Raw genomic sequence first — 22,727 nt, 5'->3', positions numbered from 1 at the left:
CCAAGTCCCTGACCCGGAGGCCACGGCACAGAAGCGGGAACTACAGACTGTGAGTAAAGCTTTTCAACTACATGCCCTGGTGTCCTCCATTCCTTCCTGCGTCCATCCGCCTTGCACTGCTACATCCCCTGCGCCGGACACTACACCATCTAAGTGTCTACACATCTACACTGCCCTGGGACAACCGCCCTGCCTGTGGAGGGCTATACCATCCTTGCTGCACCACACCATCTGTCCCAGAGGATCTGTCTGAAGCGTCGGCTTAACACCTTCCTTGCCAAACACCACAGGTGGCGTCACGAACTATTCATTTTATAACATTCACATCTTCCTATTACTTGGGCGCCAAGGGCCACGGTCCGGGTCACCGCCACTGTGACACATCCCACTGATACCGACCCAGTACCGAGTACCCCACAGCCCTGGGAGGGCGACTCATCCACACCCCAATTGCCTACTGCGATGAGCATCCATGCTTTTTTTTTCTAAACACTAACATGTGCGCATCCTGCGGTCGCAGTGCTCTGATCAGTATTGCTGCTGAACAGAGTCTCTCGCCAAGAGACTTTTACTTTGTTTTCTATAAGTAGAGTAGCGGATGTTGCAGTGTTAGTGACATCTGATTTTCTTGTAGCTTAAAAAAAAAATTTTTTGGTTTCTTTCTGCTTTTTATACTATAATTTATAATAAATAGTACCCTTTATTCACACCGAACACAATACACATGTAAAAGCACTTGCACACACATCCTTACTGGTTAGAAGAAGAGTTTCTGAAACTCCTGGAAAGCGGAATAGGTGACAGAACCTACAACATAATCAAGAGCTCATACACTGAGAACCATTGCAGCATGAAGGTGAACGGGAAGAGGACAGCCTTCTTCCGGAAGGGCCACGGAGTCAGACAGGGCTGCAGCCTGAGTCCAACTCTATTCAACATCTACATAAATGGACTGGCAGCAGCCCTGAAATCCTCCCCCACCCCAGGCCTCATTCTGGTGAAGGTTCTGCTGTACGCAGATGACTTCCTGCTACTCTCCCCAACTGAGAGATGCCTCCAAGATAGCCTGGCAGTGCTGGAAACATTCAGCACCACCTGGGCGCTGCCCATCAACCAAAAGGAGACCAAAGTCATGGTGTTTCAGAAGAGGAATCAGAATAAAACGCCCACTCAATCTCTCACATTAAATGGTTCCAAACTGGAGAAGACCAACAGCTATACCTACCTCGGTCTGGAGCCTCAAGCAAGCAGCAGAGGCCCTGAAAAGAAAAGCATGCAGAACCTTCTATGCCATCAGAAGACAACTGTACCACCTCAAACCACCGGTGAGTTTGACTTAAGATATTCAATAGCGTCATCACTCCTATACTGCTCAATGGTAGCCAGGTTTGGGGCCCAGTGACTTACCCAGACCACACAAAGTGAGATTCCAGCCCGACCAAAGTCTTTCACGTGGAGTTCTGCAAATATCTTCTCCAAGTACATCGCAGCATCTCAAACATAGCCTGTCGGGCAGAGTTGGGCCGATTCCCCGTATGACTAACTATAAACTAGATGACGCTATCACACCAGGCGCTCATACAGAGCAGTAACCCCAGCTCCTACCACAATAAAGCCAAAGTCAGCAACACACCCTGACAAAAGCCGAAATAAAGAAGATCTCAGAGAGCCACAAGATGCAATATATAGAAGGTTGGCAGAGTGAATTAGAGAACTCCCAGAAACTCACTATCTACTGACCACTGAGGAGGGACTATACTCTGGCCCCATATCTGGAAAGGTTACATCACCCCAAAGACAGGCAGACCCTGAGTCTATACAGACTGAGTACCCACAGTCTAGAGGTGGAAACAGGATGGCACTGACAGACATACAAGCCACAGGAGAACAGACTGTGCCAGCACTGCCAAGTAGGGGGCACTGGAGGAGGAGGCACACTTCCTTCTTCACTGCAACAAATACTCAGCAGTGAGGGCCTCCCACTTCCAGAGACTTTCCATTCACAACCCGGACTTCCCATCCATGGACGAGGAGAGGAAACTCCGCATCCTACTGGGGGCAGAGGAATTAACAGTGGAGATCGTCGCCCAATACGTCACGATATGTCATAAGCTGAAAGGAACTTGGGACGCCCTCACACCCAGGGCTGTGGGGTACTCGGTACCAGGCCCGATGAGCTTTAATGGGAGATGTCACGGCAGCTGGGACTCAGCCCGTGGCCCTGGGCGCCCATTGTAAAAGGAGAATCTTCAGTGTGCTTATGGTAGTGAAAGTTTATAAGTGATTCGTGACGCCACCTGTGGTATTCGGCAATAGAGATGTAAGCCGACGCTGCAGACAGATCCTCTGGGACAGATGGTGTGGTGCAGCAGTGATGTTATAGCCCTCCACAGGCAGGGCTGTAGTCCCAGGGCAGTGTAAGTGAAGTGACACTTAGATGGTGTAGTGTCAGGCGCAAGGGATGTAGCAGTGCTGGGCAGGTTGGCGCAGGAATAAGTGGAGGACACCAGGGCATGTAGTTCCAAAGCTTTACTCACAGTCTGTTGTGCAAACAGGTGCCTGCTTCTGTGCCGTGTCCTCCGGGTTAGTGACCCAGTCAACTTCCAGTCAACTGATATACTCTACAGCACACCAGTATTTTGTATGGCGATGACAAGGACACGATTTGAAGCATTCTAAAAAGTTTTTGCATTATATTGATAATGCGCAGTATCCTCCCCGAGACAAGGTTAACTTTGATTGTCCATATAAAATTCGGCCAGTGGTTGACCACTTCAGCAGAAAATTTGCTGAGGCGTACACACCATCTCTATAGATGAATCTCTGGTTCCTTTCAAAGGGAGGATGAAATTCAGACAATACCGGCCCCGTAAGAGGGTCACATATGGAATTAAACTGTTTAAGCTGTGCGAGAGTACCTCAGGGTACACCCACAGATTTAGGACTTACTAAAGGAAGTACACCCAGATTGACCCCCCTGAATGCCCCCCTGTCCTGGGGGTGAGTGAGAAAATTGTGTGGGAATTGCTACATGCTCAGTTGGATAAAGCTTATCACCTCTACATATCTACATAGATAATTTTTACACCAGTAGCCCACTCTTCAAGACCCTCTCCGTCAGAGGTACAGTTGCATGCGTCACCGTGAGAAGAAATCAGAGAGGCCTCCCTAAGCCACTATTTGGGCAACTACCGAGAAAAGGCAACATCAGAGCCTAATGTAGAGACAACATGCTGGTGGTCAAGTATAAGGTCAAAAGGGATGTCCTTATTGTGATCAAAATATACCGTGACAACAGCTCCCTTGTCACTGTCTGAGGTACCATAACACAAATCCCAAATCCAGATTATCTTCTGGATTACAATCGGTATATGGGGGGTGTAGATCTCTCAGATCAAGTCCTCAAACCATACAGTGCCATGTGAAAAGCTAAAGTATGGTACAGAAAGTCAGCTATGCCCATTGTACAGATGGCACTTGTAGTAGGTCAACACACTCGACTTTTTAAAGCGTTAGACACAGGAACCATTTCTATTTACAGTCCACCTGATTTATTACAATCCTCATAAATTACGGCTCCAGAAAACGTAACTACAGCCTTTGTCCAGCAGAAGGCAAGACGTAAAGTAACAAGTCCATACAATAGTTCTGGTTAGCCCACCTGGCTTAGATTCCAGCTTCCATGTCCTTTAGCAAAGGACATTCAATCCAGCAGACCTGTAATCTCCATACCTCCAGCTTTCCTTAACACAAAAGCACATCTCCAGATCTTGCACCTCCAGACCCACCCACACTCAAATGCTCTAGAAGGCTGAGTATTTATCCTCTGATCTCCTCCCACTCTACAGCTGTTCAATCATCCTAGCACTAAACATGGCTGATTAACCCCTCTCATCACTTAGTGTGCTGGATGATTTTTCCTAGGTTTATATTACTGAAGCTAACAACTTCAGTGCTATATACGTATCTCCACTCTAGTACTTTGCCAGTGACTTTGTCACACACTGAACAATGTTTTTGTGCTGTTTTGTCGTGCAGGCAATACGGGGACTTTCAGGAGGTAGTCATCAAGGCACTAATGTTTGGCAGTCAGGAAAGTGAGGGACTCAGTACTTCTGAAACTTCATGTGTCCATATTGTACCAGGGCAAAATTTTCCCCTGTGAGGTTCCCCAAAGTGAGAGTAAAGGAAAAACACAGAAAAGATGCAGAGTATGCTCCTAGATGGGAATATAAAAAGATACAATTTACTATTATGAAACCTGGCCTGAGAAACCTGTCCTTTGCATTAAGGATTGGATCAAAGCATATGACACGTCAATAAATTGATAAAATTTGGTTTTACACTGTTAACAACACCCTTTTAAAATCTGATGTACACCAACAATTTTTACACATATCACCACATTATAAATTCATACACCTGTAAAACTAAAAGCATTATTATTAAAATTACTATAACTATGCCTCTAGATAAATTCCTTGAGGGGTGTAATTTCAAAAATGGGACCACTTGTGGGGATTTTCCACTGTTTTAGGCACACTGTTTGGGCACATAAGGGGCATGTCTTCTGCAGACCGTTCCATCAAAATCTGCTTTCCAAAAGTCATTCCTTCCTTTCAGAACTTGGCAGGGTGTCCAAACAGTACTTTATCATCACGTAGAGAGGTATTATTGTACTCAGGAAAAATTTCACAGCAAATTTTGGGGTCCATTTTGTCGTGTTACCTTAGCAAAAATAAAAAATGTTTGTGAGAAAAATTTGATTAATCATTTTCACGAATCAACGTCATCGAATTCTTAGAAGCACCTGGGGGTGCTCACCACACATCTAGATAAGTTCCTTGAGGGGCCTAGTTTTCAAAATGGGGTCATTTTGGGGGGGATTTTCACTGTTTAGGCACATTAAGGGCTCTGCAAATGCAACATGGCGTCCGCTATCAACTCCTGCCAATTTTGCATTCCAAAGGTCAAATTTTGCTCCTTCCTTCCCTCCAAACAATAGTTTTCCCCCACATATGGGGCATTGGTGTATTCAGGAAAAATTTCACAACAAATTATACGGTCCAATTTCTTATGTTATCTTTGTTAAAATGCAAAATTTGAGGCTAAAGCAACATTTTCTCCCTTCCATATTGCTTTAATTCCTGTGAAGCACCTAATGGGTTAATAAACTTATTGAATTATGTTTTGAGCACTTTGAGGGGTGAAGTTTTTAAAATGCTGTCACTTTTGGTTATTTTCTGTCACATTGTCACCTCAAAGTTACTTCAAATGGGATGTGGTTTCTAAAAATATTGGTTTTGTAAATTTTGTTGGAAAAATGAAAAATTGCTGATAAACTCTTAAACCTTCTAACTTCCTAACAAAAGATTATGTTTAAAAAATTATGCCCATGTAAAGTAGACATTTGGTAAATGTTATTTATTAACTATTTTATTTTATGTGATATAACTATCTGGTTTAAAACCATTAGAAGTTTGAAAATTGATAAATTTTTGACAAGTTTCCAAAATTTTCACAAATAAACACAAAAATTATTGTCCTAAATTTACCACTAAAATAAAGTACAATATGTGATGAAAAAACATTCTCAGAATCACTGGAATCTGTTGAAGTGTTCCAGAATTATTACCACATGAAGTGACACTGTTCAGAATTGTAAAATTTGGCCTGGTCAGGAATGTGAAAACAGGCTTCGGGGTGAAGAGGTTAAAGGAGCTGCAGGAATTTCTGGCAAGTGCTGGTTGTATAAGGCATGTGACAGCAATCTCCCATGTTCTTCATATGTCTGGCCTGTGAGGTAGGGTGGAAGATTGAAGCCTTTTCATATAAAGAAAAACATCCAAGCCTGGCTAAGATTTGCTAACATCTACATAAAGCTTGCCAAAAGCATATAAAAAATGTGAACTTTTTGACCATAATTGCAAAAGGTACGGTTGGCAAAAAGTCAACACAGCACATCACCAAAAGAATACCATACCCACACTAAAGCATGGTGGAGGCAGCATTATGCTTTTGGGTTGTTTTTTTGGCAGCTTGAACTGGGACTTTAGTCAAGGTGGCTGGAATTGTTTTGTTTTAATGTTTTATTTATCGAAATCTGCAAGTTACATCCGAAAGAAAGCAATCAACAGGGTAGCTTACAAAATTATTATATAACCTACAAATTCCACTTTTCGGGAGATAAACAGATAGTTTGAAATATCAATTCATGGCAAAAACTATTGATATATAGAGGTTTAAGGACACCAACAGCCTTAAAGGAACTTCCAGCAGCAGGATTATCTGGGTTCAAATCTGGGTTCTTCCCATCCACACGCCCCTGCTACATCACATATGCCATGATTTCAAACAAAGATGAAGAAGAACAAAAAAGAAGAAAAGAGAAGAGAAAAAAAAAACAGTATAGGGAGTAAAGGGACAGGAGGTCAAGTAATTAGAGGAAGAAGTTGGGATATAGGGGTGGAATATAAGGGAGATAAGGGGAGGGGGGGGGAACACCAGGCAATAAGGATTTCGTCCACTCTGATAAAGCCAAGCAAGGAGGCCACCATAGCCTTATCAACTTCTACTAATGGATCTGAATCGGGTCCATGGGTGCCATACTCTTTCAAAAGCTGAAAGTGAGCCATTCACCAAGGCAGCCAGTTTGGCTACTTGATATAGCATATCTACCTTCTCTTGCAATTGGGATATAGATGGAATGGTAGTTGACTTCCAGTTCATAGGTATCAAAAGTTTCGCTGCTGAAAGAATGTGTTGAGTCAACAGAGCAGTATTTTTATGTCCAGTCGGTGACAGAAAATTTAAAAGCACTATCTCCGGTGTCAAAGTAAGCTTTTTGCCCACAATTTCCCCGATATAATCCTCTACTAGTCGCCAGAACTGCAGCAGGGGTGGACAGGACCACCACATATGTAAGTATGTTCCCTCCGAATCACAGCATCTCCAGCATCTAGCAGAAGACCCCGTCCGCCAATAAGTGTTCTGCTGTGGTGTAATATACCATCTGGCGACTATTTTAAAGGAATTCTCTTGTGCTCTAACACATTGTGATGGGCCATGAGATGAATTATAAATGTGTGATATTTGATTTGGGGTAAACTTGAATCCCAAATCCTTTTCCCAATGTGTTATATAAGCTCTTTTGAGACAACAGTCAGTTATATTTAAAATCTGGTAAATAGACGACATTATCTTTTTGGGTTTATCCTTTGTTGCACAGAGAGTCTCAAATGCAGTCAGTGGGCGGGTAACGTCTGCTCCTAAAAGATACCGTGCCAAGGAGTCTCTTATAGAGCCGAATTGTATAAAGGTCAAGTTGGAAAGCCCTGGTTGCTTCTTCAGTTCCTGAAAGGAGGGGAGTGCCCCGTCCGCCAAGAGGTCATCAACCGCTACATTTGCCAGGGAACCGGGTTTGATTACATCACTGTCTCGGGAATAAGATGCATGTGGCATTATATCTGCCAACTTGAGTAAGGGGGACAAAGGGGGAACTAGAGTTTTCACCAATCCCTTCCATAATTTTAAGGTAGCTTTGGTGTGTATATTAGGTAGATTTTTGTTTATGTTTTTACAAGGATATGCCAAAAGGATGGATCTCAGGGGATAAGGTGCTAGGGTTTCCTCCACCTCAATCCACTGCTTATTGTTAGGAGACCGTAACAGGTCTACCACTCTGGTAAGCATTGTCGCTTGGTAGTACCTCATTATGTCTGGTGCACCCATCCCACCCCTTGATTTGTTTAATGTTAATGTCCTGTATGCTAATCGGGGCTTTTGCTTTTTCCAAACATATCTGCGGAATAATGTATTAATTTTAAAAAGATACGATTTGGGGATGGTTATAGGGAGCATTTGGAAAATATATATAAACTTGGGTAAGATTAGGCTCTTCAGTAAATTTTTCCTTCCCATCCACGACACATACGAGTCCCTCCATGATTTCATGATGGTTTCTACTGAGGCAATTAGGGGGGGAATATTCTGTTGAAAAAGGTCTCTATCCGATCTTCCTATCTTTACACCTAAATATTTGATATATTGTTTTGGCCAGGTGAATGGGTATGTACTTTTTAGTTTAGCTAAGGTATTCGGGGATATATGTATGTCTAGCGCTTCCGACTTAGACATATTTACTTTAAAATTGGAAATTTTGCTATATTGATCTATAAGAGCCATCAATGTTGGGAGTCCCAGCAAAGGATTAGTCATCAAGACTAAAAGATCGTCCGCAAATGCCGCTATTTTATAGTGTGTCTTATTGATGCGAATACCCTCTATTCCCTCATGTACTTGTATGGCCTTTAAGAGAGGTTCCATTGCTAGCACAAATAACAACGGGGATAGGGGACAGCCCTGTCTTGTTCCGTTCTTTATAGTAAATGCATCTGTTGTAAAATCGTTAATCCTAATATGTGCTGTGGGCTTATCGTACATTGCCATTACGGCTGCTATAAACGCTTCGGGTATCTCAAACTTGATCAGCACTTCCCGTAGGTATACCCAGTCCACCCTGTCAAAGGCCTTCTCTGCATCTGTTCCAAGAAGCATCAATGGTAGTTTACGATTTTTTGCGTATTGAAGAAGGTGCAATACTTTATGGACATTATCCCTTCCCTCCCTTCCACCCACAAACCCGGTCTGATTTAAGGAAATCAAATTTGGCAATGACTTGGCCATTCTTTTTGCCATCAGCCCTGCTAGGATTTTTAGGTCCACATTAAGGAGAGAGATTGGCCTATAGCTACTACATTGTTCAGGATCCTTCCCCTCTTTGTGTATTAGGGATATTCTGGCTGTAAGCATTTGGTTTGGCAATGGGTGGCCTTGTAAAACTGCGTTGCAAACGTTCAATAAATGTGGGAGTAGGAGGCCAGAGAAGGATTTATAGTAAAGTGCTGAGAATCCATCTGGACCGGGCGCTTTCCCCTTCGGGCACTTTGACAGGGCGGACTGCAACTCCCCCAGTGAAAAAGGTCTAGTAAGATATTGTTTTTGGGAATCAGACAAGACAGGCAGATCTAAAGTGCTTAGGAAGGACCTAGTGTCCATGCTTCTTTTAAGTGCGGAATCGGCGTTATCTTCCGGACGGAGATTATATAATTTCTTATAGTAGTCAAGGAATGCCCGCTCCATGTGCTCAGGAGCTTGCGAGCTGAACCCTTGTTCATTCTTAATTGAGTTAATCAGCGTACGTGACTGCCGCTTCCTTAGTTGCGATAACATTAATTTGGATGCTTTGTCTCCATGGACGTACATTCTGTTTTTCCATGTTGCATATAGCTTAGCAGATCTCGAGTTTAATATGTCTTTAAGTTGCTGTCTTTTTTGTTGCAGCTTCTCTAAGCTATGTTGATCTATTTTATGTTTATGTGTAAGCTCCAGCTGTGATATACTATCATAAAGATCCTGGATTTCTTTTTGTTGCAGTTTATTTAGAAAGGAAGTGATAGATATCAACTCCCCTCTGACAACTGACTTATGTGCTTCCCATAGTATCTGTGAGGAAATTTCTGGTGAAGCATTTTGCTCAAAATATTGGGAGAGCACTTTGTTTATACGTGTCTGTACCTCGGTACTTCCAAGTACTGACTCATTGAGCCGCCATACTCTATGTCGGGGAAAGGCTTTAGATAATGAGAATTTTAACAAAACCGAAGAGTGATCGGAATAAATATTCGGAATTATTTTCGCCTGTTGTATATTGGCAAGCATTTTACTGGATATAAAAATATAGTCTAAACGGTGGTAAGATTTATGAGGGTGGGAGTAGAAGGTGTAGTCTCGGTCAGAGGGGTTTAGATATCTCCATGTGTCAATCAATTGTAGAGATCCCAGTTGTGACTTTATTCTGTAAAGATCTTTAGGTGAGAGCGAACTTTTCTGTTTAGTCGTGTCTAGCAAAGGCTCTAATGCAACATTCAAGTCCCCACCCACTATCAATGCACCCTCTCTAAAGCCATCAATTTTTTTCAGTGTTGAGAGTACCCATCTCAATAGTTTTTTATTTGGTGCGTATAAACTGCACAATGTTACCAGGGCACCGTTTAGTAGACCTTTGACAAAGATGTAACGACCCTGAGGGTCCGCCATAGTTTCTCTTAGCTGGAAGGGCACTCCCCTTGCCACTGCTATTGACACTCCTCTGGAACCGGACTGGGTGGTTGTCGCATGAAACCATTTATCATAAATCGAGCTTTCAAAGGAGGGCAATTTATCCGGTTTGAAGTGCGTTTCCTGAATAAGCAATACTGCTGCCTGCTGTTTTTTGAATAGTTGTAATGTGTGGCGTCTAGTGTTTGGAGAGTTCAGCCCATGTGCGTTAAAAGAGATGAATGTGTGTACCTTATCCGAATCCATCATGTTTCTGTACACAGCAGCATCCTTGCAGCTCACGACGGGGACGAACCCTTGTGCCTATAGGTGTGGGGAGGGGGTCTAGGACAAGTAGACCAGACGAAAGAAAGAAAAGGGTAGAGAAAACAGAAAGGTAAAGAGGGGGAGAACACAATATTAACATTATCCATGTTATTAAGTTGCACAATATCATTGACCAATATGCCAACGTACCATAGTTACCTACTGACATTGTTTCATAGAATGCCAGCTTGAGGAAAATTCCAATCAGCCTATAAACTAAATATGAAATATGAAATGCTCCATTCTAGGAGAATGCCCAGTTTGGGCTGTAACTAAATCTAGGTTGAAACCTTACAACGAATTATTGGATAGATGTGGCAGCAGTGCTTACCCATATTTGGAAAAGCACGCCAACCCCATCAGATTTGCTTCAACCACATTCAATACCCCAACTGGGGTAGACACCAAGAAAACTTAACTGCAAAATCTGGGTCTAACCCAAAGATCAAGTATTGTCTCTGGAGTCCTTAGGAAGCGAGGTCTTTGTCAGCTTCCTTTTCAGCCTTTGTGATTTTGGCGTCAGGGCTATCTGCCACGCCGGGTCATCTGGCAGCGGATGCAATAGGGTCGCCGAATGGAAGGACTCCAGATCCGGGTAGGCCTCCAGCTCAATCCCCAAGGACTCACATGCCTCTTTGATGTCTTGTGATGTTCTTGCTGAGATACCTTTTTCTCCATTTGTGATATGTACTCCAAACGGGAACAACCATCTAAAACGGACGCCTTTTTTTATCAATGCTTCAGTGAACGGTTTCAAGATCCTCCGCTTCCTGAGAGTGCTGGCCGATAAATCCTGGAAAAGTTTAATTTGTGAGCCTTCATACGAGATCTCCTGCGCCTCCCGCGCTCTGCGAAGAACTAAGTCTTTTGCTCGATAATCGAGGAAGCGACAGATCACATCTCGTGGAGTTTCCCCTTGAGAAGGCCTCGGACGCAATGCTCTGTGTACTCTCACCAGTTCAATTTCCTGCGGATCTGATTCATTAAGTAGTTCTTTGAATATCTCTTGTGTTGCTTTCCATAACGCCTCAACGGCCACCGTTTCAGAAAGGCCTTTAACTCTTATGTTGTTACGACGTTCTCTGTTCTCATGATCTTCTAGCACCGTGTGAATTGTATGTAGTTGGATTTCATGGACTTTTAAAGAGTCTAGTACAGCGTTCGAACTTTGCGTCATGGCAACTTGCGAATTTTCCAATGTCTCAAGTCTGTGGCCTTGAAGTTTTAGGTCGTGTTTTATCTCTGCAAGTTCTTGTCCTATTGGCTCAAGAGCTTTAGACAATATACGTTTGATGAACGAACGAGTGACTAAGGCCTCTCTCGCTGTGCTGCCCGTGTCAGAGTCACTCTCCGGTTCAGAATCTGAATCTCCTAATGAGGTCAAATCACGAAGCTTGGATGGTTTAAGAGAATCTGACGGAACCGTTTGTTTTGTAAGAAAGTCATCCATGTCTGTTTGCGTAGTGGACCTTGTAGGTTTGGGCATGCTTTTTTGCGTTTTTACGCTGGATCTCCCCATTTTTGCAGTTATCTAAAGCAGAGAAGAATAGAGCAGTTTGAAGATTAGAATTCCTCTCGCTGGCTATGAATTTAGCTAATGTTCCATTTTATGCCCAATCTTATAAGTGATAAACAATGGAAAGAGATGTCGTTCTGGCTCTGGTCACTAGATGGCAGTCTATAACCACTTTCTGCTGGTTTTCCAGAGAATCCTCTCTTATATTCGTACAGCTAGGTATAACATGGGTCAATTAGAAAGCAAATAAGGGGGGGATGAAAGATGTAGGGACAGCACTGGTGGGGGGGGAGCGCTTAATACAGATCTAAGGCTCCTTATATTACTCCCTTCTCTCCTCGCACCCCTCGGGTCAGACAGTCTCAGGCCCCCACTTGATTAATTGATTATCTCCTTTATTGCTACGGAGTTAGGGAGAATGACCATGCTCTCCTGGTCCTCTGTCCCCTGAATCAGACCCCTCTGCTTAAGACACTCCGTCACCTTGCTTCTGTTATTTCAATGTTACCTCAGCTCCAGGAGACGCTTGAATTCCTCAGATCTCTCTCACTGACTGCAGAGAGGGGAGGAGGCTGAAGCGTGCCGCTGCACGTCTATTCTAGGTCCCGGGCCGCGTGTCTTCTGCAAGCCCGACGGGACTATTTTCAATGCTGCGGCGTGATACACACTCTCTGTAGCCGTCCCCCAGCTATGAGAATAGTAGCGATTTTATGTGTCCTGGTCAGGGGGTTTCGCAATGGTACCTTATTTGCAGGGGAGGGTTAGCTCCGGGGTCTCTCTTATCTGACAGCCTTGGGTCAGGGGTGAAGTCCTCTACCCGAGGCGATGGTGCTGTTAGCAGTATATCCTTCCGCCACTCCGGCAATCTCCCGCCTGCAGGGCCACAGTTATATGAATCCCTTCTTTATCCCGAACGTGACTTGCCACCCAGGGTCTATGCGATCCAGTGGGGTCCTGGTTTGGGTTGTAATGCGGGGATGGTATAAAAAGAAGGCTCTGGTGATATTAGAGCCCCTTTTGGTGCATTTGTCCGGGAGCTCAGGTTTCCTGCTTCTTGCTCCACCAACGTTCAGGCTCCGCCCCCCCTAAGGTGGCTGGAATTGTAAATCATTTTAAATATTAGTCAATTTTGAAACAAAACGTTCAGGCCTGTGCTATAAAGCTGAATATGAAGAGGAATTTCATCTTTCAATACAATGACCCGAAAATAAATGCAAATCAATAAAAGAATGGCTTCACCAGAAGAAGATCAACATTTTGTAATGCACAGCCAGATCCTAGACCTGATTCCAATTGAAAATTTGTGGGTAACCTGAAGAGGGCTCTGTACAAAGTAAATGTAGTCACAACCTGACAGGTTTTGAGCTACTGCAAGGAAGAGTGGGCAAAGATTGCCAATTCTAGATGTGCCATGCTGACAGACTCCTATTCCAAAAAGACTGAATGCTGCCAAAAATTCATAAGGTTTTTCAGAAAAGTATTAGCTTATGTTCATAGTTATGAAACAACATTATTTTGTTCTTTATTTTTCCACCTGCAATGATTTCAGCTTATTTTTCAATTGTTTATATGTACTGTATTTTAGTTTTGTTTTTATTTCCCCCTCAAAATGATTTCAGTTTGTTTTTTAATTGAATTTTATATTGTATAGGTGACATTAAAGGTGAAATGATTGTTCTTGGTATGATTTTTTTGTACTTGATACAAATCTGGCATTTTAACATGGGTGTGTAGACTTTTTACATCCACTGTACAGTCTATATAACGATCCAATACCAGATCTTCTTTACACCACTTGGACTGCAGGGAGCAGAAATAGACTTTTATGATTTCTGATATATATATTATTATGCTGTGAATTATATGAATAGTTGAAATGCGTGGAAGACCAACCCAACAGTGAAGTCAAACGCTGAAGCCACAGCACTTACTAAATAAAACTTCAGATACAAAGTCAGTTTTTGTGCCTCTTGTTATTGTAGTGTAAGACAATCAGGGATAGTTATTTCAACTTCCATCTTTCTAATTTGGTACAGTTAATTGCCTTCTACTGGAAGAACGGTATGTTGCATAATAAAAAGTGTAAGACGTATTATAGCTTAGATGGTGAATGTTATAGAAAAGATATCATAATGTTCCTTTCACCATGCTAATGTCAGCCCTTCATCAGCTGGTGATAGGAAGATGCTATTGTTAAGATCACTTTGCAGCAGCTGCAAACCAAGACAGTCCTGCTTTACCAGGTACACGTATGTTTGTTTATTTCATGCCACCTAGTGGCAAAAATGAAGAGGACAGCATTTCATATTTTACATTTAGGTGCAACAGTATAAAAAATCTTCAACATGTGTATAGGTATGTTTAAGTGAAGTGTCACATCAGCAATGAAAATGCTATATTCTATTTTGTAAATAAAATGTATCACAAGTTTCAAATCTCCTACCAGAGGCTGCTTGTTTTTCACCAGGCACACAATTCTCATAGCTTCTTCATTCTCTGGGATGTTTTCCGGTAGTGGAGGAAGAACAGGTTCAAAATCTTTCTGTGCCACTGTATCATGGGCAGACATCAATGCCTGAGAAGATGAACAATGGTATTAATAAAATGGATAGAATCCCTAGCTGGAAACTTTTTTTTTCATTTGGAATATTGCTTTGCTGTTTCATATAAAAAGAGAACATTTTTCCTAATATCGAAATGTAGAACTTCTGTAGTTGTACTAACATAACAACCAAGCAAACCTATAAAATGCCTTGCCTTAAAGTGTGGGCCTCGCAGAAGGCGTCTTAATTCTCGTGAGTCAGATGAAGAAGGGGACTCACGCAGCACATCTGCAACCTGACAAGAAATTACATTTGTGATTTAAACTTTTAGTTGATGTACATTAAGAAGCAACAGACTGCTCCGCAATCACAACCAAAATGATACAACCTCCTTTGTCAGGTGTATTTGTAAAAATTTATAAACTTTCTGCTGTTCACAATAAATCACTCTGTGTGACTGCAGACTTGTGAATTGCGCTCTGTCAGGATTCTCCAGTGCGGGTGGCAAGGCCGGGCGGTCATGTGACCACAAGTATACGGTATGCATACTTATGGCCATTTTCCAACTAGACTTGCGTGGCCTCGCTCAATACCAGTGAATTGTGCAAGGTTGGGCCTATCTAGTTGGAATGTGGCTGGGAGTATGTATATCAATCAGATGACAGTCCGGTCTCGCCACTGTGAGCACAGTGAGAATTCACAAGTCTTTAGTCACAAAGAGTTACTGCGGACTTTGTGATGAACCTCGCAAACCACTTTAACTTTTTTGACCACTCTTTTGACTTAGCCATATTTCCAATATGCAAAAAATGTCACAGGCTACAATCGATTCCAAGTATTTAAAGTTTTTTTTTAATCTCAAGTACTCATGATGCAACATTCGAAGCCCTTGATTAATCCCTCTCTGACATCAGATGTACTATTCCGTCCATGTGCCCTGGGCCTGTCTGACCATGGATGGAATAGTATGTCATCGCGATCGACCGCGCACACGGGTGGTGTGCGGCCGATCGCGGCCGGGTGTCAGCTGATTCTCACAGCTGATACCCGGCACTAAGTGTCAGCAGTGGTCACAGACCACTCCTGAAACTCTAACCCCCAGAATACTGCGATCGAACATGATCGCAGCATTCCGGGAGCAGGCAGAGGGATTGACAGCCCCTCTGGCTTTGGATCAGAGACCCCGCGGCGTGACGCGGGGACCCAATCTCTGTCATGACGACATCTGGGTTACCAGAGCTGTGAAACTTCCTGTCATGCGCCGTGCATTTCAGGAAGTCTCTCAGGTCAGTGTGCAGAAAGGGCAGCGCTGACAATTTCTGTAGCATACAGGTGCTGCTTCATCTGCATGCTATAGAAGCGATCAGCCTGCAAAAAATGATTGTTCCATAGTGGGACTAAGTGTAAAAGATGAAATAAAGTAAAAAAAATCTTTTTTAAATAATTGTAAAAATCTAAAAAAAATAATAATAAAAAATCAATATTTCGTTATCACGAAATAAATATTTGAATAAAAAAAATCTGAACAATAAAAGTACACATATTTGGTATCCCCGCGTCTGTAATGACCCGCCCTATAAAACTGTCCCACTAGATAACCCCTTTAGTGAACACCATAAAAAAGGCAAAAAACAATGCTTTATCATCATAACGCTGAACAAAAAGTAGAATAACATGCAATCAAAAAGACAGATATAAGTAAACATGGTACCGCTGAAAATGTCACCTTGTCCCACAGAAAATGAGCCACCATACAGCATCATCAGCGAAAAAATGAAAAAAAGTTATAGCTCTCAGAATAAAGCGATGCAAAAATAATTACCGTATTTTTCGCTTTATAAGACGCTCCGAATTATAAGACGCACCCCAAATTTTGAGGAGAAAAATAGGAAAAAACGTTTTTTTAAAAAAATGGTGGTGCTTCTTATAATCCAGGCGTTTTATTGCTTACCGCTCTGTCCCCTGGTACTGTCGCCCACTCTGTCCCCTGGTACTGTCGCCCACTCTGTCCCCTGGTGCTGTCGCCCACTCTGTCCCCGGGGTGCTGTCGCCCACTCTGTTCCCCGGGGTGCTGTCGCCCACTCTGTCCCCGGGGTGCTGTCGCCCACTGTGTACCTGGTGCTGCCGCTACCGCGCGGGGTCCCCCGGGTGCTGCCACCATGCTGCGCCCCTCGGGTGCTGCCACCACTGCGCTGTGTCCCCCGATGCCTGCCGCCACCGGGCTCTGTCCCGTGCTGCATGGGGGGCTCTGCCGTTCCATCCATGCCTGTGCGGTGGATTGCTTCCTGGAAAATGGCCGCCGCGCAAGCGCAGATGGAGATCTCGGCACTTTAATCTCGGGAGATGAGATTTCAGCACTGAAATTTTATACGCATGGTATAAAATAAAAAAATTGGATCTGAAGTAAAATTTTTGTGAAAAAAAGTTAAATATTCATTTTTTTTAAACATTCAAAAAATTCCAGTGAAACACCTGAAATCTTAAACAACATCTTGAATGTGGTTTTGAGCACTTTCAGGGGTGCAGTTTTTAGAATGGTGTCGTTTTTGGGTATTTTCTATCATATAGACCCCTCAAAGTGACTTCAAATGCCATGTGGTCCCTAAAAAAAATGGTGTTGTAAAAATGAGAAATTGATGGTCAACTTTTAACCCTTATAACTTCTCAATAAAAAAAAATTTTGGTTCCAAAATTGTGCTGATGTAAATAAACATATGGGAAATGTTACTTATTAAGTATTTTATGTGACATATCCCTGTGATTTAAGGGCATTAAAATTCAAATTTGGAAAATTGCAAAATTTTCAAAATTTCCACCAAATTTCCATTTTTTTCACAAATAAACGCAAGTCATATCAAATAAATTTTACCACTAACATGAAGTACAATATGTCATGATAAAACACTGTCAGAATCATCGGGATCAATGGAGGCATTCCAGAGTTATTGCCTCATAAAGGGACAGTGATCAGAATTGCCTGGTCATTAACATGCAAACCACCCTTGGTGGTAAGTAAAGGGGTTAATTGCATCAGTTACATTTGAGACAACACCAGAGTTACAAATGTGAGCTCTTATGAGGTATTCTGTTCAGGAGTGGAATAATTCTGAGACTGCAGTAGTCAATAAAAGTTGTATTTTGTGAAGAATTTGGAAAAACCGCTTGTTATATTAGTTGTATAAAAGTCCAGCTCACCCACGTCTGACCTCACCGCACCTCAGACTCGGATCCGGCCCTGCCCTGGCCGCACAGCAATAATAAAAGAAGAAGCGATCCAGCTGAGTGCTCTGGTGATTTATTGAATGCTGTTCAAACAACAGAACGTTGTTTACGCGTTTCTGGCTAGACGCCCTTAATCATAACCATATGATTAAGGGTGTCTAGCCAGAAACGCGTAAACAACGTTCTGTTGTTTGAACAGCATTCAATAAATCACCAGAGCACTCAGCTGGATCGCTTCTTCTTTTATTATATTAGTTGTGTTGAGATATTAAAATTTTTCTTATTTTATTGGTTTATTGCAAACAGCAGAAAGTTTGAAATTTGGAATAATCTTCATTGCAACTGTAAGGCTGTGTGCACACGTTTAGTTTTTTTTGCGGCGTTTTTCCGTTGTGATATCACCATGAAAACACAAAGAAAACGCATCCCATGCAATCCTATGGGATTCTGCAATGCTGTGCTAATGCTACGGATTTTTCCACTGTGGAATCTCATAGCGGAAAAATAAGCAGAATGCTCATTCTTTTTGCGGAATCGCGGCGATTCTGCACCCAAAGGAATTCATTGAAATGCTCACTTTACACATGTGGCTATGCCCACCATGCGTAAAGTAAGCGGATCATGTGCGGACGGTACCCAGAGCCTGGAGGAGATGAGACTGTCCTCCAGGCCCTGGGTACCATAATCCTGTAAAAAATAGAATAAAAATAAAAAATAGAGGTATAATTACCCTCCGGCGGCCCCCCGAAGTCCTTCCCGCCTCTAAACCACACTACCGGCATCTTCCAGTCCCAGTAATGCTTTGCGTGAATGACTGCTGATTACGTCATCTCAGGTCCTTCGCGCAAAGCATTACTGGGACCGGAAGATGCCGGGAGCGCCGCAGAGCAGATCGGGGGCCATCAGAAGGTGATAATAACAATATTTTTTATTTTTTTATTTTTAACATCCTATCTTTTACTATTGATGCTGCATAGCGCTGGGAGCTGGGAGCTGGTAAACAAGGTAAATATCGGGTTACTAAGCGGCGCACGTCACTTAGTTACCCGATGTGTACCTTAGAAACCTGCGTGCTCGCAGCTCCCGGCGCAAGCATGCAGGTTTCTAAGGTACACATCGGGTAACTAAATGATGCGCGCCGCTTAGTAACCTGATATTTACCTTAGAGACCAGCGTCCTCGCTGGTGCTGATCACTGGTGAAGCTGCCTGTTAGGCAGCTCACCAGCGATCATGTAGCGATGCACCAGCGATCCTGACAAGGTCGTATCGTTGTCGGGATCGCTGGTGCATCGTTTAGTGTAACGGGGCCTTTACTCCACTCACGTGACCGCAAGTGTGCAATACGTCTAATCCTGGTCAGAATCTGACTAGACAGCTTCAGGCCTCATGCAATACTCTAAGGCCGGGGTCACACTAACCGACGCAAAATACGGTCAGTATTTTACATGCGTAATACGGATGAATGGCCCCTATACAGTGCTCTGTATGTCATCCGTAATCAAGGTGTGGTCGCGTATTTTGCACATCTAAGCATCCGTATGTAATCCGTATGGCATCCGTATGGCGAGATTTTCTCGCAGGCTTGCAAAATGGACATATAATGGAGCCCTATGCCAGGGTTTCTAACAGAAACCAAAGAATAGATATAGACACCTAGAATGCGCATATATATACATACATACATATATATATATATATATATATGTATTCTATGTGTATATATCCATTCTTTCGTTTCTTTATTAAACCTGTCAGTGTGAGTTTACTGTATAGCGCACTGAATTGCCGGCTTTGCTAAAAGACACCGGGTGCGTATTTCTCGCAAGTCACATGTATGGTCCGTGTGTAATCCGTATTTTTTGCGCACCCATAGACTTGCATTGGCGTACTACGGCCGTTGTACGCTGACAATCGCAGCATGCTGCGATTGGCAGGGACCGTAGAATACGGATGAGAAATATACGCCTGGTGCGAGGGACCCCATAGAGAATCATTGGTCCGTTTCTAATGCGTGCTTTTAGCGCCTCTCACTCGGCTGTATTCCTCGCCAGTGTGACCCCAGCCTTACATTGAGCATACAAGAAACAGTCTAGTCAGATTCTGTCCGTGAGTATGCATAGCGCATATGTTCACATGACCACCATTCCCAACTCTGAGACATAGAGTGACTGCAGACTTGTTGTTTTAGACGAGACAACCCCTTCAGATAACACTGTTGCAAAATCAAACTACTATTGAAATAGTAGACAATATGGAAGACACTAACCTCGCTGCATAAAGCACGAGCCTTTGGTAAAACAGGCACAGGCCTCTTCCTTATATATTCATGAAGACAATCATGCACCTGTTAGAAAAAATTTACTAAAAATATTTGTATGTAATTTGTTATATAGTAATAGATGCAATATATGTTGTAATTATTTATTTAAAGGGGTAATCCTGGACTAATTTATTTTTTTACTATGGGTCTAAGGCTAGTTTCACACTAGCATTTTGGCCCGCAGCACACGGCATCGCTAAGCCCCACCCCCTGCCGCACCCCCTCTGGTCATCTCCGCCTAGTATCACACATCGCTGCATGCGATCTGCACACCTTATCTTTAGCATAGGGTGCGCAGATCGTGCGCTGGCCGTGCGCTAGTAGGATTTTGCGTGCGCTGCGCCCTTTTGACGGTGCTCCGATATGTGCCGAACGCACCATGTTGCATTTTGGTGCGCTCGGCGCACCGTCAAAAGGGCGCAGCGCACGCAAAATGCAACTAGCGCACGGCCAGCGCACGATCTGTGCACCCTATGCTAAAGATAGGGTGTACAGATCGCATGCAGCAATGTGCGATACTAGGCAGAGATGACCGGAGGGGGCGCGGCAGGGGGCGGGGCTTAGCGGCGCTCTGGGCCAAAACGCTAGTATAAAACTAGCCTAAGAACTAACAGGCAGGTAGTTTGCTAACTACCTGCCTGTTCTACCTGCTGCCGATCTCTGCTGGCTCAGAGCAGCTACTGTCAACAATACTGTGGCTTCAGCTAAAGTCACATTGACAGATCAGCAGCTTCTCTTCCGCTCTTCTCTGACAGGGCGCGACTGCCAAAGTCATGCTGATTGACAAGAGGCTCCTTGCTGCATAACTATAGGAAACCGTCTGTCAATCAGCATGACATCGGCAGTCATGCCCCATCGACAGAGCAGTCTGAAAGAGGAAGAGCTGCACTGTTGACAAGAAGCAGCGGAATCGCTGGCAGGATATGTCCTCGTCAGCTCTAACCCGGTGCAGGGTAGAACAGACAGGTAGTTAGTAACTATCTACCTGTTAGTCCTTAGGCCCACAGTAAAAAAATAAACTAAAAAAAAAACAGTGGGCATGACAGTTCTATAAATCCCATGGCACTATCAATTTTCGGTCAGTATTTGTAAACGAAAACCTGGAGTGGAACAATCAGAGGAAAAGTATAATAGAATCAGGTCACCACTTCTGTTTTTATCACCCATTCCTGGTTCTGGCTTACAAATACTGATATAAAATACTGACGAAATACTGAACGTGTGAACGTGGTCTCACAGATATTGTTATAGGGCCCAGGAACATCACCTACACATCTGATAAGCAGTTTAGTGGGTGGTGTGAGCATTGTCTGATCGACGTGTTCACACTTGTGCATGTCACATGTGTGTTTTTAATCCGTTTTTTTTCCCTTGCTTAGCATGGTTTGGGAGACCCCACCCCTCTATTGTGTGACGTGCACATAAGAGCTGTCTCAGACCACAAGCCCATACTAGGGAGCGGCCTGTCTGAATCCTGTTCATATTAGACACTGTTCACATGTTCAGGTTTTTAATACATTAGATAGGGACTGCTTCAATAGGGGTTACCTTGACGTGGTGGAGCAGCTTGGTGTACTTTTTTTGCGCAAAAAAAGTATCGACTAAATACCCTGTATTTGTTATCCAGCACTTGCTGATTACTGCCATTTTTTATTGCAGAGTATTTTTGTAAATCTGTCATTCTGTGTTTTCTTGTTGTATCTCAGTTAGTGGGTGGTGTGAGCATTGTCTGATCGACGTGTTCACACTTGTGCATGTCACATGTGTGTTTTTAATCCGTTTTTTTCCTTGCTTAGCATGGTTTGGGAGACCCCACCCCTCTCTTGTGTGACGTGCACATAAGAGCTTTCTCAGACCACAAGCCCATACTAGGGAGCGGCCTGTCTGAATCCTGTTTATATTAGACACTGTTCACATGTTCAGGTTTTTAATACATTAGATAGGGACTGCTTCGATAGGGGTTACCTTGACGTGGTGGAGCAGCTTGGTGTACATTTTTTTGCGCAAAAAAACGTATTGACTAAATACCCTGTATTTGTTATCCAGCACTTGCTGATTACTGCCATTTTTTATTGCAGAGTATTTTTGTAAATCTGTCATTCTGTGTTTTCTTGTTGTACCTCAGTTAGTGGGTGGTGTGAGCATTGTCTGATCGACGTGTTCACACTTGTGCATGTCACATGTGTGTTTTTACATCTGATAAGCAGGTACGGACTGGGGCTGAAATTCAGTCCTGGCATTTGAAATCACACAGGTCTGTGTTGTCCTCGTCCCCATGAACCAGATGGGATATATTACTAATATTACCCTGGATGAAGGAAAGGAAGATTTTCTACAAGACCAATCTTTCTAATGATACCCATGGCCTGCTGGGGTAAGTGACGGATGTGATAAAAAAATGATCTCAGGGGGAATATATTTAGTTATCCCACCTCTGCCACCGATATGTCACCAACTGCAGGGATTTATGTATATCCTACTTTCCAGTTCCGGTTTGGAACTCGCAGCTCGCCAGCGCACCCTTACCCTCAGGTCAGTCAGGGAACTGCACCTAGGATAAGTAGTTGCCAGACGGACTGCGTGGATGTGTACTGGCTATTAGGCATGCTGCAGTGAGGGAAATATAACTACTCCCAGCCGCAGCCAGGCAATACGATTATAAAACCTGTTCCGTCACTGCCAGCTTTCGGAAACCACTCC

General features: G+C 43.3%; 1 protein-coding gene across 1 annotated transcript in view; it reads right to left on the bottom strand.

Annotated features, from left to right (window-relative positions):
* Positions 1-22,727, bottom strand: part of MPP4 (MAGUK p55 scaffold protein 4) — a 196,475-nt gene that overhangs the window by 156,595 nt on the left and 17,153 nt on the right. Inside the window, exons 3-5 of the mRNA XM_073551429.1 lie at positions 19,974-20,051; positions 14,699-14,779; positions 14,385-14,516 (exon numbers count right to left, since the gene is read on the bottom strand). Coding sequence (XP_073407530.1) covers positions 14,385-14,516; positions 14,699-14,779; positions 19,974-20,051 — 291 coding nt within the window. The remainder of the gene's footprint in view (positions 1-14,384; positions 14,517-14,698; positions 14,780-19,973; positions 20,052-22,727) is intronic.

The sequence above is a fragment of the Dendrobates tinctorius genome, unplaced genomic scaffold (genome assembly GCF_039654945.1).
Source record: "Dendrobates tinctorius isolate UK_male_01 unplaced genomic scaffold, ASM3965494v1 ptg000177l, whole genome shotgun sequence".
NCBI lineage: Eukaryota > Metazoa > Chordata > Amphibia > Anura > Dendrobatidae > Dendrobates > Dendrobates tinctorius.
Note: the sequence above shows the minus strand (reverse complement) of the source record. Positions and strands in the feature narration are given on the sequence as shown.